At 46.1% G+C, this 17,956-nt stretch overlaps 4 protein-coding genes across 4 annotated transcripts; 1 reads left to right on the forward strand and 3 right to left on the reverse strand.

Moving 5' to 3' along the window:
• Positions 1-79: 79 nt before the first annotated feature.
• On the reverse strand, positions 80-7,664 carry RhiXN_05709 (ABC transporter; the record flags this gene model as incomplete). Its single annotated transcript, XM_043325525.1, has 31 exons — positions 80-372; positions 444-578; positions 635-800; positions 2,457-2,651; positions 2,706-2,723; positions 2,785-2,819; positions 2,872-2,884; positions 2,934-3,101; positions 3,151-3,314; positions 3,365-3,616; positions 3,671-3,752; positions 3,809-3,961; positions 4,010-4,086; positions 4,220-4,251; positions 4,303-4,423; positions 4,476-4,679; positions 4,734-4,768; positions 4,817-5,142; positions 5,193-5,292; positions 5,343-5,427; positions 5,480-5,633; positions 5,666-5,929; positions 5,981-5,997; positions 6,057-6,335; positions 6,392-6,420; positions 6,476-6,527; positions 6,577-6,667; positions 6,719-6,875; positions 7,083-7,263; positions 7,319-7,470; positions 7,525-7,664. 31 exons carry the CDS (start codon positions 7,662-7,664, stop codon positions 80-82), a joined length of 4,170 nt encoding a protein of 1,389 aa, XP_043180957.1.
• A 1,116-nt stretch (positions 7,665-8,780) lies between these two features.
• RhiXN_05710 (cytochrome P450 family protein) lies at positions 8,781-11,107 on the forward strand (the record flags this gene model as incomplete). The annotated part of the gene is made up of 13 exons (XM_043325526.1): positions 8,781-9,108; positions 9,158-9,237; positions 9,292-9,358; positions 9,413-9,472; positions 9,525-9,997; positions 10,074-10,121; positions 10,173-10,368; positions 10,398-10,434; positions 10,486-10,534; positions 10,592-10,699; positions 10,752-10,777; positions 10,832-11,000; positions 11,066-11,107. 13 exons carry the CDS (start codon positions 8,781-8,783, stop codon positions 11,105-11,107), a joined length of 1,683 nt encoding a protein of 560 aa, XP_043180958.1.
• Positions 11,108-11,299: 192 nt separating this feature from the next.
• On the reverse strand, positions 11,300-12,362 carry RhiXN_05711 (deuterolysin metalloprotease (M35) family containing protein; the record flags this gene model as incomplete). The annotated part of the gene is made up of 4 exons (XM_043325527.1): positions 11,300-11,405; positions 11,460-11,709; positions 11,764-12,046; positions 12,171-12,362. 4 exons carry the CDS (start codon positions 12,360-12,362, stop codon positions 11,300-11,302), a joined length of 831 nt encoding a protein of 276 aa, XP_043180959.1.
• A 2,217-nt stretch (positions 12,363-14,579) lies between these two features.
• RhiXN_05712 (peptidyl-Lys metalloendopeptidase) lies at positions 14,580-15,968 on the reverse strand (the record flags this gene model as incomplete). The annotated part of the gene is made up of 7 exons (XM_043325528.1): positions 14,580-14,610; positions 14,669-14,749; positions 14,812-14,885; positions 14,939-15,061; positions 15,115-15,363; positions 15,423-15,562; positions 15,617-15,968. 7 exons carry the CDS (start codon positions 15,966-15,968, stop codon positions 14,580-14,582), a joined length of 1,050 nt encoding a protein of 349 aa, XP_043180960.1.
• Between the last annotated feature and the right edge of the window lie 1,988 nt (positions 15,969-17,956).

The raw sequence follows: 17,956 nt of genomic DNA on the forward strand, positions 1-17,956 counted from the left end.
TATAGGAATTGGGTTCCTGTATCATGTTCGCTATTGAAAAAATAATGAAGCATTGGGACAGCATATACGCTCCACGAATTTAGGCCTCCCTTAACATTCCCTCCGGTTGCCGATTATGGTCCACAACTTCCTCCACAATGAACAGCACACCTTTCTTCATGATATCAAGCTCATAAAGTTTCAAGTGGGCGTCATTTGGTAGAACAAAACGTGCATGGGTAGTCGCGAGCCTAAACTCCCAGTGGTGTTCGTATCCTTCTGGTGGAAGCTCAGGATCATCTTCAGGGTAAATGATGGCGGTATGAGAAGTGTTTCTACGAGCAAGTAAACCATCTCCGCAGAAGCATCTGGAGGCAGTCTGCCAACACGGCGCTGCCCGCAATGTAGTCTCACAGCAAATTCAACTGTGTCCCTGCCTTGGGATGTGGGAACAAGCGCCCTACGCGCCCATCGCCTCCAATCATTTTGGGTGCGCCTACGTACAGCTTCTAGGTATTCCCGATTTTTCTCTTGCTCTTCTTGTTCAGCATGCTTTTGCCGTAGATCTTCGTCCCGTATCCTCTCTTCACGAAGTTTCTCTAGACGCCCCGATCAAGATCCTGTGTCTTCTTATAAGCTGCATCTTGTTCAACACGAATAGCACGATCAACCTGTAATTGCGAGAACATGACAGGGTCCAACGTGGGTGATATGTATGATGTAGGTGATGAAGAAGGCGTGGTAAGAGAAGAGGTTGATCTAGGTAGTTGAAATATAGAATGAATGGCTAGCATGTCATGATTGAAGATGTCTGGTTTGACCTGAGCAGGTTCAGATACTGTTTCTTCTTGTGGTTTTGTACGACGAGTAAACAACCTCGATATTTGACGCATATATGTACGTAGCTTAATTCGGCGGCTTTTCGTGGGACCTGGGGGATAAGATATGACTGTGATTTCGGTTGATGAATCATCCACATGAGCTACTCGAGATTTAGCGTGGCCAGCCGCCCGTGGTGCTCGGCAAAAAATGGATGGGATGGCTAATTGTGGCAGTTTTATTGCAAGGGGAGGGTCCCAAGAGACTCGCTCAGAGAGATATTTCGACAAGGTCATGAGTGAACTTGGTATAGCTATACGTAGATGAGTTATTAATGTTGATGTGAACAGATAATCGGATAGTTGGCTCACAAACCCGAATCTTTCACTCTACAATGAAAACCAGTATTGATTAAAGTAGGACAACTTTTTGTTCAAGCCACAAGCCCTACTTGACGGAAGTTTGGAAAGTTTGGAAGCTGCCAGCCGTAGGAGGTATTACAGAAATGCTAGAGGCGGCTAACGGCTTTTATACTTCAATCCACTGAGGCTATGGATGAGCAGCATTGGTCACCGCTCCAAATCGAATCCAGTACCAGGAAAGATTGAAGATGAGCAACTTGCACAGCTGAGGAAGAAGTGAGGCTTAGGCGTGCTGCATTTCGACCACGTTCAATAGCATGTGCGGGGTTGGCGCTCACATGGGATACATGGTGCGGTTAGCACCCTGAGATAACGAGGGTAGATGTAGTAAGACAATGGATCAAGCAGTCAATAATGCGTATTTCATAATTGAAGAGTAACTCTTCTTTTGTTTCGTTTGCACGCTTCAACCCTGAGATCTCGCCGCCCAAGGTATACCCACTCTTATACCAGCGACAAGTTCTTGTGCCCAATGGCTGCTTCAGCACCCGAGCGCCTGCGCGTATCATCTGTGCACGCTCCACGTGATCGCGCTGGTTTTGGTGTTTCTTGCGCTTGGTCAATAGAATATATAAAGCCACCTTTTCTCACCCTACAGGTGAATATATCATTTGATTCTATTCGAATAAATCTGGGCTTTCTTCCACGAAGTTTGTGTAGACCCAAGACAATGACCTAGCCACAGCATGAAAGCGAGCCACGTGACTGGCGGTTCACCCCGTGTCGACTTGTGCTCGACCTCTACCATTCGGCCTCGCGCAAACCAAGCGCTTCAGAATGACTTTACGTGTTGTTTATTTTCAATTCTATTATCTACCACTCCGCAAGCTCATGAAACCCGGTGTGGGCCGCCCACCCATAAGCCAGACTTACCATTGAGCGATGCGTTGTCATCTGTCTATCCACCTAGGCTTTATGTAACTATTATAAAATAAAGAGAAGTGGATATATGGATAGTAAATCTGTAACGTGGGTTGATCATAATAATCGAGTCAATCGTACCAGGGCGGCTGAGAAAGTTGTATGCAATTAAATCTATCATAATACATATCCGACCCTATTTATATTGTGGTAGGTCTAAGATGATTAACACGCAGCTCAAAATTAAATAACGAAAGTCGAATAGGCGATGGCGCAAACAGGCTAATGCTGGGAATCTAGAGCTGTGACTTAACAAGCTACAGTTCAGACTATAAGCGAACTATTGGACGAAATTAAGTGACATAATCTACTCACGTCAACATAACGACCCTTGAGAGCTAGCAGATCGGCATGGTTCCCACTTTCGACGATACGACCATCCTCCACAACGTGTATTATGTCTGCATTCTGAATGGTGGATAGTCGGTGCGCGATTGAGATAGTTGTTCGTCCCCTTGATGCTTGTTCTAATGCCGCTTGGACAGATCGCTCAGACTCAGCGTCCAGTGCCTAATAGGACAACTGTTGTTATGCTGAAAGTAAGGCTCTGATGACTGTACTTACTGAGGTCGCTTCGTCGAGCTGGAAACCCAGTGAGTAAATCATTAAGCGCGCACATACTCGACATTCAAATTTGACTCACCAAGAGAATGCTTGGATTTCGGAGCAATGCACGAGCTATTGTAGTATTGGTATAGCAAAAATCGATCAGAACAGCAACCTAACATACCGATACAAACACGCTACGAGCATTATCAGTTCTATTACATATATAGCCCAATAAACACCTACTTGTCGTTGGCCCCCGCTCATCTGAGAGCCCTTGGATCCAACTGGTGTATCGAATCCTTGAGGCAGTGATTGTATGAATCCGAGTATATTTGCATCATGACATGCGCGCTCTATTGCCTCTTGGGAGACCGGGGATTGGCCCAAGGTAATGTTTTCTCGGAATGTCCCCTAATTTGCCAAGTTGTATTAAATATTTTAAATAAACCAAATTGCTTACTTCGTATAACACTGCATCTTGTGCCACCAATGCGATGTGGCTACGATATTCCTCCAGAGGGATAGTACGGATATCGCGACCATCGAGACAGATCGTCCCTAGGCTCGGATCATAGAATCTGGATATCATTGAAATGATGCTACTCTTCCCACTACCCGATGAACCTATTCCAAAAGTCAACTTTCAACCATCTTAGTCTCTCAAATAAGCTAACCGCAAAAAGCTACAGATTTGCCAGCGGGAATGGTTAGGGTCAGATTGTCGATTGCAGGCTTTGGTCTAGATGAATACTGCAGGGTGCAATCATTGAATGTAATAGTTCCTTTAACGTTGCGAAGAGGCGCGTTGGTTAGACCCAATGATGCTACTTCTGGTTGCCTGTCCTCCCAGTTACAAATAGCCCGGAAGCCTTGAATCATCCTTGCCATATCAGGCACATATGTAAACAACCGGCTCGCCGCAACAGCTGATTGAGAAGGGGTTCAACAAATAGTGAAAATGTGAAGATAAAGGTACTCACATCCGATGAAAACCGCTTCGAACGTTGCGTATAGGTTTGATAAGCCAATGCGCTGTGTGAGGTACAGTTCTACACCCCACCACTATATGCTAATCATTGGGTCGCTGATCCAGTTACTTATTTCCGGGGAGTACTCACCATCACAACGGAGCATAGTATAAGGGTACTTCCCATCCCAAATCCAAAACCCAACGCACCGCCCCAGAGATATTTCGTCTTCACAGACTTTTGATTCGAGGACTTGTCGAAAATTTCCATTATCACGTTCTCCCGACCCAAGGCAGCCACCGTCTATCGCAATGTTTAGCGTCATGTTTATGCAGCTTTACAAGCACTCACTTTGATCGCATCCACATTTTCACTTGCGAACGCAGACGCATCATCGAGGGGCTTCTGAATGCTATGTTCATACTTTTCTAAAAGCGCAATATTGTAGTATGCGCTATGAGAATCAGAGGAACTGGCGCATAGCTAGCAAAAGTAAGCCTCCAGGATACTGTCACAAAGTTAGTCAATTAAAACCTCGGAAAGAGTATAATTCCAACTCACGGACGATCCCAAGAACGAATGCGCCAATGAAGCTTTAAGGAATATTTGGTAAATGAATATTCATAAACGAATAATGTACTCACTTTCCGCTGGATGTTATGAGCTGCTGCCACACAAGACCGATTGCTGCTGACACATGACCTGCCTTAGATGCGATCCCAGCAGTTAGACTCCCCGATGCATTCTCTTCCTGATCGAAAAATCCTATTTCCTACTTGAAGTGTTACCAGAATCCCGGGGAAGTTTAGTTGCTCACTTGCCTGTCTGAGAAGAGACTTTAGAGCTGTCAAGCGAAGCCTTCTGTCGATCCGATCCCCACCCATGGATAAAAAGAAGCCAGCGACGAAACTAGAAAGGATGTTGACCATAGATAGTACAAGGAACCACATTGACCAAGCCCTAGCTTCTCGCAATAGCCGGTTGTCGTCATCGTGGATACTCAGGCTTTCGAGTACGAATCCTTCGCATATAGGTCAGCGAAAGGTTTTTATCCAATTAAACCCTGGACGCTTACCAACAAGCCAGGCGGCTATAGGGAACGAGGCACCGCTGTAAAATTATCAGCTCTAGCTCTGATGATACTGCTTTACTACTGACATGCATATCGAGCCGAAAATTCCCATCGCAATCCATAAACCATATTGAGCCAAGAGGCGAATAAAACGGGAAGTTAGAGTTGGTGCCTTGCTTTCTTTGGCCAGGAGACCCTGTTCTAATGAATCATCTACGATCGTCTGGGTTCCCGACACGATTGATACATGGCGATACAATGGGATCTGGGGGGTATTAAATTTGGCGGAAGTGTTTTTGACTGGCTCCTGTGGGCGAACAGGAACGGGTACTATTGAGGTTTCTGAACTAGAAGTTATTTGGCCAGCGGACGATTGATGCTTGACGAGGGTGCTGAAAACACCTCCAATCTCCTAGAATGACATAAGTAGCTTATTCAAAGTGTACTCGCAGCAATAATCACTATTAGTTCGTTATATGTACCCTGCTCAGCTACGCGCCCATTAGACATCGCAATGATTCTATCAGCATTTTGAATGGATGAAAGGCGGTGAGCTATCAAACTTTGACTATTGTTAGTATATTAATAACGATGGCCAATAATGTCATTTACATTGTCGTCATCCCACTCTGTGCCTGTTCCTCGTGAATCGCCGCCATCAGACGTTGTTCCGTCTCTGAGTCAAGAGCCGAAGTTCCTGCATCGTTCTAATGTTAGAATATATCCATTCATCCTTGTGCCACACTCACCTTCGTCGAGAAGAAGAATTCTTGGCTTCCGAATCAACGCACGCGCCGCAGCGATCCGTTGCCTCTGGCCCCCGGATAACACCCCCGTCCTCCCTCCTTTGATACGAGTGTCCATCCCAGACGGCAGCTTACGTACGAAATCCCATGCTTGTGCCTGTTTCAGGCTTGCTCGACTCGGTTCCTAACATCCGCCATTCGTTCAGCGTATTTGGGCTCCATCTCGGATGTAGGCAATTCCCATGGAGTGCCACTCAAACCGTACGCGACATTGTCAAAAATTGTGGCGGTGAAGAGTTGAGGGTCCTGAGCAATAACACCAATTTGAGAACGTAGCCAAGAAAGGTTGAGGTCGCGGATATCGTGTCCGGCCAAAAGGATGCGCCCAGTCGATTTTTCGTTGTCGAAAGATGACGGGTCGTAATAACGGAGTAGGAGCGACGCAATTGTTGACTGTTCCGTATATGAGTATAATTATTCTAAGGTAACTACTTGAACCCATACCTTTCCAGAACCGGATGCTTGTGATCAAAAAAATAGGTAAGCTCCCGGATTTTTATTGGTTTGGGCATGCACTTACCTCCAACAAGCGCGGTAACCTTTCCGGCCTCCAAGACGAAGCTCACATTATCCAATGTTTTATGGTCAGGGCGAGAAGGATACGAGAACGTGAGGTTCTGGACTTCGATCTGGACAGCCGTTTTCTCCGCAGATTGGTTGTCCCACAATTTGACACCACCAGGATTCCGAACGTCAATGACAGGCACACGCTCGATTTCGGCACGAAGGCGAGCGGAGATGTGGACAGAGTCTCGAATGGCGGATATATGCGGCAGGATGTTGGAAATGGCAAAGATGGCTAGTGAACATTGATCTAGATTAGAACGATGCGACTGTATGCGCTCGAATTCTCACCGTTGAACATATTCCAGAACACAGTGAACCTATAGGTTTCTATTTCAGAATCATAGGACGTTTGAATAATGCTTCAAACCTTACATTAATCCAACCTCAAGATTCTCTCGGACGATGAGCTTGCTGCCGTACCAAACTGATCCTCTTATGAGATTGTATAGATCGGATTCAAGGGAGTCACTTACAAGCGACGCTATATGTTAAATTAAGGACACAGTACGAAATACTTAATTCCAATCCGCGAACAATCGAACGCCATTTCCCGAGTCGTTGGAGCTATGTGCCATGACTTTAGTTGATTTGTAAATAGTCTACGATTATACATACCGCAGTCAGGTATTCATCGTATTTTTTGACCAGAAACGATTCCGCCGCGAAGGACTGCACTACTCGGACGCTGCCAAGAATTTGCTCGAGCAATGTTCCAGATTGGCCTTCGAGGTCCAGCAATCGAGAGTCGGCCTTTGCAGCCAAGTAGCCAACGCTAACGAAAAGGATAAATGCGAGAGGGACTACTCCGACTATGACGCCAGCGAAATGAGCGGCTTTGGAGAAAGCCATGATTACTGCAAGGTGTTAGAACAAGCGATGAGCATATGTAGAGTAGTACTTACGAGCAACGATGAGCGTAGTGGTGCCGAAATATAAGCATTAGCTTTCACGAGTTGTACACTTCAGATACAGCACTTACGCCCAGACCATGAATCCCAGTTTCTCCCCGGTCGCAGCTTTGACCGTTCCGACATCCTTGACCATTCGGGTCCCCACCTCGCCGGGACCAACTTTCTCAAAGAACTCGGCATCTTGATGTATAACTGAGTCAAGGTATGCTCTACGGAGTTTGTCTGTCGTGCGACCCGAAGCAATCGTAACTGCGATATGGATTTAGTTGAGTCCAAGTACAGCCAAACTAGGACTTGAGCTCACAGCAACTTAGGAAGATTGTTCCCGTAATGAATTGTAAAACTCCGATACTTAGGCAGATGGCCGCCATAGTATTAGTTGTCTTACGAAGCGATGGGGGCGTCGTGTCAGACGCAGTTAGGGCAGTCGTCCAATATCCATACGCAAGGTCCATACTATTTTGGATGAATATTAACCAAACAAGCCAGGTACTTGACTTTAAAACTTACATCGGGAGCCCAGCCCCAGATATTAACGCACCAACTACGCCAATGGCATAGAGCGTCCAGTCTGAGCGGTCCGCATAGCTAAATGCGTAGAAAAAGGCAGGACCTTTGTGATTGGGTCGGCGAGAAATATCAATATGCATGTTGAACTGAAGAAGACTCCAGATTACAATAAGTAGAGAAGAGGCTGGTGATCATTTTTTGACTGAGCCAGCTCGGGTCTTATTTTGGCTGGCGGATCGCGATCAATCCTATGCGCCTGGACCCTGAGCGCATGGATGCGTTGCGCGCGCTTCTACCGGCTTCGACGCGTCATTTTTGAGGCCAAGCGAGGCATAAAAATACGTTAGCAGGCTGGAGGTCACCGTTTCTCCGATTGCACGCCACATTCTTTCCGATTTGCACAGAACGCGTGGAGCACGAGACAACCCAAGAACATTTCAAGCCCCCAGTGGCTGGCCGGTTGCGAGAGAACGTCGAGGTGGAGAAGTGATTGGTAGGTGCCCAGAGTGGAATGAAAGCAAGTGTAAACTTGCTCATAAATTTTCTTATAAGAAATAACAATGGGTAAGCCAGTAGACAGCTGTAGACTTGGCAACATAGGCCTGCTGGTTGGTTGAAGCGATCGTGAGACCGCGCATACCAGCGTTGGTCGAGGTGTATAATTAATTACTGTCATTTATTGTACATGTGGCTGGACAGTAGTGAATTTCTGTTTGCATCAGCATCCGCATGGATTTCACAAGGGGTCATGCCAGAGCGCGTAGTGAACGTAAATTTCAACACGAAACGGGTAATTCACCGAGGCTTGCTTAGGTAATGGACGACAAGCAGTGGGTGCACCGCCTCTGGGGACCAGCGCGCTGGATATCAGACCAATTGGCGAACGTTCCTGAGACTGGAGAACAGCTTTCTGGCCTTCGAGTGCCACCCGATCCACCACCGGGGAGAACTTAAACAACTACATCCTGGACTCTCTTGGCTTAGACTATAGGCGCGATTTCGCGCGCTCTCAGGCAAAGGAAATCAGCCAAGCTATCACATTGTATTACCTGTCGCCGTAGACCGGGCGGGAATAAACGGAGCATCTCGCTGCACCCTACTGGTCAACTGAGGACCATGGCCCTCATGGAGAACTTGTCTATCTGGGCCCTTTTCATGAGATCAAGTCATTTTGCATCACAACTTGGCTATAAATCGAGCCTCCGCCAAAGCCTTCTAACCTCACTCTTCTTCTGCAGCAATATTCTTTGATAAGCATGAGCTCGCGATCTACTTACTGGGGTGCTGGTACTTCGATCGTCCTTCGACGCTTGCCTCGCCTAGTCTTCCCGCATGTTCTCATATGGGCGCTCGCTACTCTTGGGGTAGAACATTCACGGATGCTCCAAGATAATGTTTCTAGGCCAGCACTGGCAGCGGCTCTCTGGCTTATATACAAACTCTCAGATAGGGGCATCAAATCATATCGAAGGAATCAAGACCGCTGTCAATTGGGACCGGACGTTATTGAAGTCCCTCAAGTCAAGTTCAAGTTGCCTTGGAACATTGATTTCATTCCATTTGCCAATGAGGCTCGCGAGCATGGTATGTGCCTTGATAGTTGTTAGAACCATACTGATGTGCCTCCTGATAGGATACGTAAATGACGCGATGGCTCCATTTTTGGATAGCATCGGAAATATCTTCAATCTAACCTTGTTTGGGGAAGATTTCGTAGGTCGGATAGATCATTGGGAAGACAAAGTATCTGATACTTCAATTGCCCAGATTTTCACTAATGAACCGGAACATGTCAAAGCCATGCTCAGTACTGACTTTGCCAACTTTGTCAAAGGTATGTTCCGCATACCTATCTTGTTAACTATCAAAGAATCTAATCCTCTCCTAGGCCATTCAAATCACGAAAAAATATTCAGTCTTCTTGGCGAAGGTGTATTCAACGTAGATGGTAAATCATTTCGCATTTCCTTATGGTCTTAGTTAACGTTTACCCACGACAGGTGAAATGTGGAAATTCCACCGTAACATGACTCGACCATACTTTTCTCGAGAGCGAATCACACATTTCGAACTTTTCGCTCGACACTCGGACGCTGCCATTGCCAAATTACTATCTCAGCCCGATGCAGTGGACTTTCAAGACCTGGTATCCAAATTCACCCTGGACTCGGCTTCTGAGTTCCTGTTTGGCATTAATGTCAGGTCGTTGGAGCAGCCTCTACCTGTACCGCATGTGAAAGAAACAGAAGGGAACACGTTCTCGGCGGCGTTTACGAGTGTTCAGGCCCAGGCTGTGGTCCGTTTTTCGTATGGCGCTCTGTGGCCGTATATGGAGTTCTTTTCGGATCGGACAAGAAGGGATATGCGTGTCATTGATGCGTTCATAAAGCCTATCCTTGAGGCCAAGTTGAGTCTGAAAAAGAAGGGCGCTTTGGAGGAAGACGAAGAGCGGGAAACGCTGATAGACCACTTGGTAAAGTTGACGGATGGCAAGTCTATTGATCTCGTCTACAAAATTCAGGATCTGATTATTCGGAATAGACGAGAAGTTGATCAAGGATGAGTTGTTTAACATCATGGTCGCTGGAAGAGACACGGTTCGTTACTTCAATTACTCTATAATACACTCTCCACTCATACCAAATCAGACGGCCAGCACTCTGACTTTTGCGTGCTATATGCTTGCTACCAATCCACACGTCCTCTCCAAGCTGCGCGCCGAGGTTCTCGACCACGTTGGTACCAGTTCATACCCAACTTTGGATAGCTTTAGAGATATGAAGTATCTCCGAGCCGTTATCAACGAAATCCTCAGGCTCTACCCTCCCGTTCCGCTCAACCAACGTGAATGTGTCAGTCCAACAGTTTTCAAGTCTGGTGGGAAGCATACTTCATCCCTGCTGGTGCTGCGTGAGTAGGAAAGCTCTTGTTTACCCATACATCATACTAAAGCTCTCAAAGGGTGATATATTCGGTATTATTTATGCATACGAGGAAAGACCTTTGGGGCGTAAGTGCTCATTTGTTATTCAACATTGATTATTTTTTTTCTGAAATACAATTATAGGACGATGCCGAGACGTTTGATCCTGAACGGTGGTTGGACGACCGGTACAAGAAATACGTGCTACCCAACCCCTTTATTTTCTTACCTTTCAATGCTGGGCCCCGCATCGTGAGCGACTCCTATACCAAAGTACCTGGATGTTGCTGATGAATGTTTACAGTGCCTTGGCCAACAATTCGCATACAAGTATGCCCCCTGTTCTTATCCCTTTAAATCATAGCTTACGAGTCATCTCCAAAGTGAAATCTCATTCTTCTTGACCCGTCTACTTCAGAGTGTAGACCAAATCTCACTCGCTCCCGATGCCCAACCTCTTGAATCTCATCCTCCTACATCATGGACCAAGGAACCTGGTCGTCGAGCCACAGAAAAAATCTGGCCAAGAGCGCATTTAACTCTGTATTCTCACGTGAGTTTGGATCGCTGTGATGTTTTTCTTTTATTTTGATTGTTGGCCTTGCTCGTATAAACCAGGGGGGTTTGTGGGTTCGAGTAAAGGAGGCCGGGACTATTTAGGCAGTTGGTATATGGCTCGCTAGCCAACTGCCACAATATATATCATTGCCCCGAGAAACACTTCTTGCACTTTGCTTTAATTAGTACTCAGCTGGACTTCAGTAAACGGATTCGGGTTGAGGCTTTCTTTATGAAACTGATCCCACAAATCAGACCATGAATAAAAGAAGCACACAGTATAATCAACAGTAACTACACAATGCTATCCGCGCGATTGTACCTGGTATCTACTTTCCCATTCACTTCGTTCTCCTTCTGTTGAGTCTTGGTCGTGTCGGATTCCACATTCATCAATGGACTATAGACGAATATTATTGCCTATTTTCGTATACATCAAGGTGCACCCACTTACATTTGCGCAGAAGTTGTACCTTCGTTGTCGGTGATCGAGTTAGAATTCATGTGCTCGTCTGAGGAGTGTTCATCCCGGTCCAACTCCGCAGGTCCAAAATCAATCACGAAATCCCGCAGGAACTTGACTATCTGTATTGTTCCAGCGCCGTCCTCGTTAGGTGATTCATGGTACTCCCTTCTTAGGCGACTCTTGAAGCTCGCTGAACTGTATCTTCCGATTAATCCAAATGGCGTGATAAGCTTGGCCCCTATATATGTTGTACTGTGAGGTGGCGGTAGTTTAACTATGGGACGGGGCCAACCTGTCAGACCCCAAAGCAACGGTCTACCGAAAAGTAATACGTGTACAGCGTGCAGTAGCGCGAACAAACCACCAACCGAGCCTATTACGTCAAACACGGTGCCCGATCTATAGTCTTCGATAAAATCACACTTTTCCACATCACGATGTGGCAATTCAGGATCCGGCAGGTCTTTTTGAGTCTGGAAGTGCATGAAGCCGGACCGTGGAGTTGTACGAATTGTTGCTCTGGCAAGACTCGCGTTGCTGTAGGGGAGGAGCCGACTTCGTCTAGAAATATGAGGCTACGTGAAGTTTGATAACATAAACACACTCTCACTAATTGGGAACAAAGATATGAAATCGTATCGCTAGCACTGGGTTAAACCTTTTCATGACCAACGCCAAGGGGTCATTGTTGACACTTACTGATGCTTTGAAGAAGATATCCCTCAGAACTGAAGACGTTATTAACCTTCTAGTAATCAGTTTTGCTTCTGCTTGAACATGAGACCCTGGGCGAAGAGCCCAGCCAGCAAGAAGTCGACGTGCAGCGTTTGCCTCTGGATAGCTAAAGTTCGATGATAGCTCTTTGGACTTCAGTAGCCAGATAAATGGCATATCATTTTTTTGGAGCGTTAATCCACTGTTCCATTTGACTTCAATATGAAAGACTGATATCAACAGCACTAATTATTTCTTGATTGGACACATAAGACTGTGGCACACTTACGTCCGTCCGGTATAGCAGAACAATTGAAAAGTTCTAAAGTACTATTACTGTATTTGGGGTTATGTAGCGGCTTGGAATCTTCCACTGTACAATTGTTTGGGGCTTGAATATATAACACAAAACAATAAATGTTTATCTTTTATAGCATGTCGTATATGTTTAGTGTACTTACTGGAGAATTCATCTTTACTAGCCCCAACACTAAGCCCCGGAAACAAACTTCTGTTCGATCCACCATACTCCTTTATGAGAGGTTGTGTGAGTAGCTTATGAATACTATTGAAAGATACCCACCACAAGCACTTTCACATCGTCATAAGAAGTTGAATACTTTGGAAATTTCCCACAATCATACGAGGTAATGCGTGTACTAATCTGGTCCTCTGCTCGGAGGAGTGAAATGATGGCTTGAGATAGAAGAAGAAATATTGCAACCACTGAGAATATGTTGCGAGCGAACGCGTACATTCGAGTCTCCACCGGTCTGTTTGGCATCAAGTACCGCTTCTAACACAGCGTTCGAAAGAGACTGAACATACCTGATTCGACGAAAGAGTATTGTGGCGATAACTCCTTTGATGCCTCTGCCAGTTTTTGCTACTGACTGAACGAAACGCTTCCTGAATTGAGCGTTGCGGGGATGTCCAAACATACTCAAGTGATTTGGTCTGCTCTGTGACGGGAGTAAACCTTGGAATGCATCCTTGGTGTCGATCCTCCAGATGTCCTTCATGGGCAGGCGAGAGCGAAGCACTGACACCGGCCACAGAATAATGCCCAAAAGAAACAAGGTAGAGATACCAGCAACCACAGATGGGATGGATAATGGCAATACTAAAGTACCAAAACGCCGGAACCACTCCTGCAGAGCTGTATATAAAATCATTAGATATCATCCATTGACCGCCTGAGAAAATATTAAATTTACCTATAGGACAAAGAACCAAGCCCAGAATGAGAAAGGTGGCATTATTTCCAGATTGCACAGCAATACAACCCAGATACGTGTTTACTCGTGCCAAGTCAACCGTTAAGCTAAATTAAAGTTCACAGTTTAATCGGATAGGGCCAACTAAGCTTGTAGAAATACTAACATAAAAATATCGTTGAGGGCAAGTAATGTCCAAAACACTGGATGTGATGTAGATAGCACCAATATGCCAGGTAAGTATGTGGGGTGATGGATTCTCAACTATTTAGAAAGGCCTACCAAGCCAGATTACGTGGGTAGCAAGATATCGACCTCCAAAACGGTCCTGATCAATAGTGATGCGCAGAATAACGAATCCAATCATAGTAAAGCTACACAGCAGCCGAATGAAAGATATCCAACATTGCCATTTGACGAAAGATGGCCAAGCTGGCACCATGGAAGAATTGGTCAATGTGACTATATGAAGGGAAGTGGTAACGAACAGCACACCAGATCCGCAGAGAGCTTGCATCCACCTTTTATACCAATTTTAAATGATTAAAAATGATATTCGGGGTATTTGCCAGTTTAGGGTCATTGAAGAGCACCTCGTATGTCATAAAAATCCAAGTTTCATTCAATCGATAAGCGCAAGGTCACTCCAAAGGTACTGATCACCAGGAGATTTTCCTTGTAGAGACATGGATTTCTCCAGGAGAACTCCCGGAAGGCTCCCATTGTACTGAGGCTGTGTTTCAGGCACCTGTCCTTATTGGAGAAATCTCAAGGCGTTCAGCAGAAACCAATTTCTTGAGAACCTGGCTTTATACGCGGCCGTAATTTTATATGATTACATTTGTTTACTACATAAAACCTTAACCCCAACCGATTCATATGTGGCCGTGAAGCTGTTACATGGATCCAATCACGGACACCCCATCACTCATACCAGGAGGATTGTTCGCAAGGATTCTGCCTTCTGGCATAAATCGCATTTAACCATGGAATATCTCGGTCAATTGACAAGCACTCGTAATGGATACTGGCGTGTTTAGTTGAGAAGGCATACCAAAGTACCTAAAAGCAATTCAAGAAACAAATTTCAATTCCTATCTGCGTTCAAGTGTGTACATGCGACAAGACTCAAGCACAGATACTTTTACTAATACATCGACAGGGGAAAAGATTCCACTTATGCGTTGACAGAGAAGAAAGCGTGGTTGCTAGAACATCGAGTCAATAACGGTTGTATATGGGACGAGTACAATAGCTGCGACTTACTCGGCGTTGTAGACAGCGTTGGTAGGGTTGGATTTGGCGAGGGACAAGCATCCAGATTGACCATAGACGTAGTCATCAGTGCTGAAGATATCAATCCGTTCGTGAGTATGTTGCAATATCTGTCTGATTGGAATTGGCCTTACCCGAGGACCTGGGTGAAGTGAGTTCCCTCATGGATGATGGTGTCAGCGCGAGAGCCAGCACCAGTAGCAGGGGCCTGACCAAAACGTCAATCATCGCTAGACGGCTGGATTTAACTAATCTACTTACGCTCCAGAAGTATCCGCAGAGGTAGACAGTGCCGTAGCGACTGGGGTAAACATAGGCATAGGTATCAGGGTCGCTGCAGGTGTTGCAGTTGTAAGTCCATCCGTTGGGGTAGGTACGGAGGCGCTATATAAAACTTTAGTCAAGAGTTTTACAAGATGGGCAAAATTGAAACTTACAGAGAAGCTGTTGAGGACGGCGTTGTAGCGGCTGGTGGAAAAGGTTCCGAACCAGCGAGTGTAGCGGGTGGATCCGGAGGGGTTGGAGGTCAAGTGGCTGTAGGAGCTGCTGGCATAGCTTTGGCCAGAGCTGATAGCACTCGAGATCTGGCTTTGTTGAGTGGAGGAGCAGCCGGTGTAGGAAGCGCGCTTGCTCATGCGAGAAACGGCGGGCTGGACAGCAGCGTTCTTGAAGGAGGCGAGCTTGCCCTGCGGATTTGAGTTCAGTTTAATATGTTTATAATGTGCTAACTATAGAGGATACGTACCTGGACCTTGACTTCGGCAGCAACGACATCAGCGTAGATGTCAGTCAGCGAGCTGTCCGCCTCAACAACGCGGAACAGGTTCGCAGCATCCACAGTGTATGCGCCGACACCAGTAGACGTCAGGTTGTACACACCAGCGACTGTCCAGTTGTGATGTTAGATTCCATATTTCGTCTCTCAGTGATACCACTTACGGTCATGCTCGACAGTCACCGACTCCCCGGGCTTCAGCTCCACGAACGACTCTGCACGTCCGGCCTTCGCAACGGCCTGAGGGCTGTATCGCACCTTGACACCGCTGAACGCAGCACGTGCCCCCCTGTTGTTCACCACACCAAAGCTCTCAGTAGCCCAGGTGGAGAGAGGAGACCGAGGGTCGCGGAGCAGGCGGAGAGTCTCAGATCCAGTGTTGGAGACGGTGGCAGCGACGCGGAAGTTGTCGACATCGGTGATCTCAGCAGAGGGAGTGGCAACCTTGAGAGACAAGGAGCGTTCAGCAGACGCAAGGAGTGCAGTAGACAGAACAAAGGCGGCGGCGGCGAGCATATTGAAACAAGAGAGAATAACCAGTTCACTGAGGTCTTACACCGAACACAAGCCCATATTTCTAGTCCTCAGCACCATCACACGTCGGCTTGTCGGCCGCCAGGAGTACCACATGTAGTGAGTAGCAGACGTCGATGAGACGCAATTCGATCAAGGAAGTCATAGTGCAAGCATATGGCAGTAAAGTCACTTATCGACTGGCTGAGGCATTATACTGATTAAAGTCAGCTTCGAAGTTCAGAATCGTCAGTTCTTGCGCACCACGCTTGCCGGGAAGTTCTTTCGTTGACCAAGCTAGAGAAGCCTTGGCAGATTGCTAAGCGGCTGCTGTGCGCATGGCCGCGCTGGGTTCGTGTGCGATAAAGTCGTGGGCAATGTGGTCGCGGGCGTACTATAGTGCCGTACCAGCGTAAGTAATTTAAGAATGCAATGTATGTTATTCGGTCGTCGCCCGAATGAAAATTAATCAAGGTAGGATGACGTAATCGAGCTCTCATGTAACTGAGATTATTTATAGTCAACGAAACATCAATTATGTTGGCTGCAAGTATTCAAATTGATTATAATGCCACAAGACGGAATGAGAACCATGCATGTCACCACTACGACCAATACTAGTTATCTATGCGAACTGACAAAGGGTGGAATGCACAACGCGAAGTTCTGGGTCTTCGCACACCACTCGTGGCCACCGATTCGAATCGAACTTCTGACACATAAATTCTGGACGACAAAACCCTGGATTTAATTATTCTAATTTATCATCAAAACACTACACGTGTGACCCCCAATGCGATCGTAAGCTTCGGCCGAATAAAATCGGCGTGCGCATATATTCCCTTTTCCTTCAACTGGACACCCGCATCAATAGTAGCAATGTCTCTTGGATCCACGCAAAGCGTCAAGAGTTTACACGTGGCTACTAAGCTTCTGGTTCGCCGATACTAATCAAGCACGAAAGACAATATTAGTTGTTCGGCATTGTCAACGGCATATGCAAACTTGAAATCCGCAAACGAATTCGAAGGCGATGCTGCAGATTGCCCGTGCGTATGCACAGAAGCTTCGTCCGCTTTGATATGTATAGTAATATTTTGGCGGTGAAGACAAGAGCTTTCCTCTACGAGAAAATCTATAGACAGAACACATTTACGCCCAGTCATGTATTAGACGTTTATCTCCGAGTCCTTTATCTCCATGCACTTCACTTGACTTTTATTACTCTATCCAGCTCAAAGTATAAGCATCATTACTGTAACCCTGGCTGACATTGACTAGCTTGGGCGGTCAGAAAGATAACTGCGGTTAAAGTGCCCTGAGAATTGATGGCTATTCAGACCCAAGTCAACTGTATTATAATTTCCGGAAATCTCACGAGAATGCGCATGTCGACCGCCTTGGGAATCCCCCACCCTACTTCATAGTAGAAATATTGCACAAAACGAGCCACCTACCTCAGACGAGTCAACCAAATTGGCCACGATTAGAGACTCTGTGCATAACCACATTTTCAGCGTGGGCCTTCTTTTACTCAAATTAACACGAATATGCTCCATAAAGCGATAAATCTCGTGATACCAAGACACAAGGCTATCATTTTTGTCTTATTGAACACCTCGCTAATGTCGAATATTCAGTTAAACCAATTTATTGCTCTTCAAGAATGTAGTGTCAAGGTGATTGTAGACAGCTACTATGAAGACTCGCTCTTTGATCCAGCCAATTCGACACGCATCTTCTTTGAAAGAACAAAGTGCCAGCTCCGGATCTTTGATTATCAAACCTTGCGGGATATCACCCTCCCAGTCACGGATCGGCAACAAAATCATGATCGTGGAGCGCTTCTTCTGAACATCATGATGTACGATCATAGGTCAATGGCGGCATGGGTTAACATATTTGCGCAAGCATTTTGCAACAAATCGTAGCAAAAGGTGCTGTACTACATTAGCTATAGCGGAACGGTCTCATAACTATGCATTCATGTA

The sequence above is a fragment of the Rhizoctonia solani genome, chromosome 6, assembly GCF_016906535.1.
Source record: "Rhizoctonia solani chromosome 6, complete sequence".
NCBI lineage: Eukaryota > Fungi > Basidiomycota > Agaricomycetes > Cantharellales > Ceratobasidiaceae > Rhizoctonia > Rhizoctonia solani.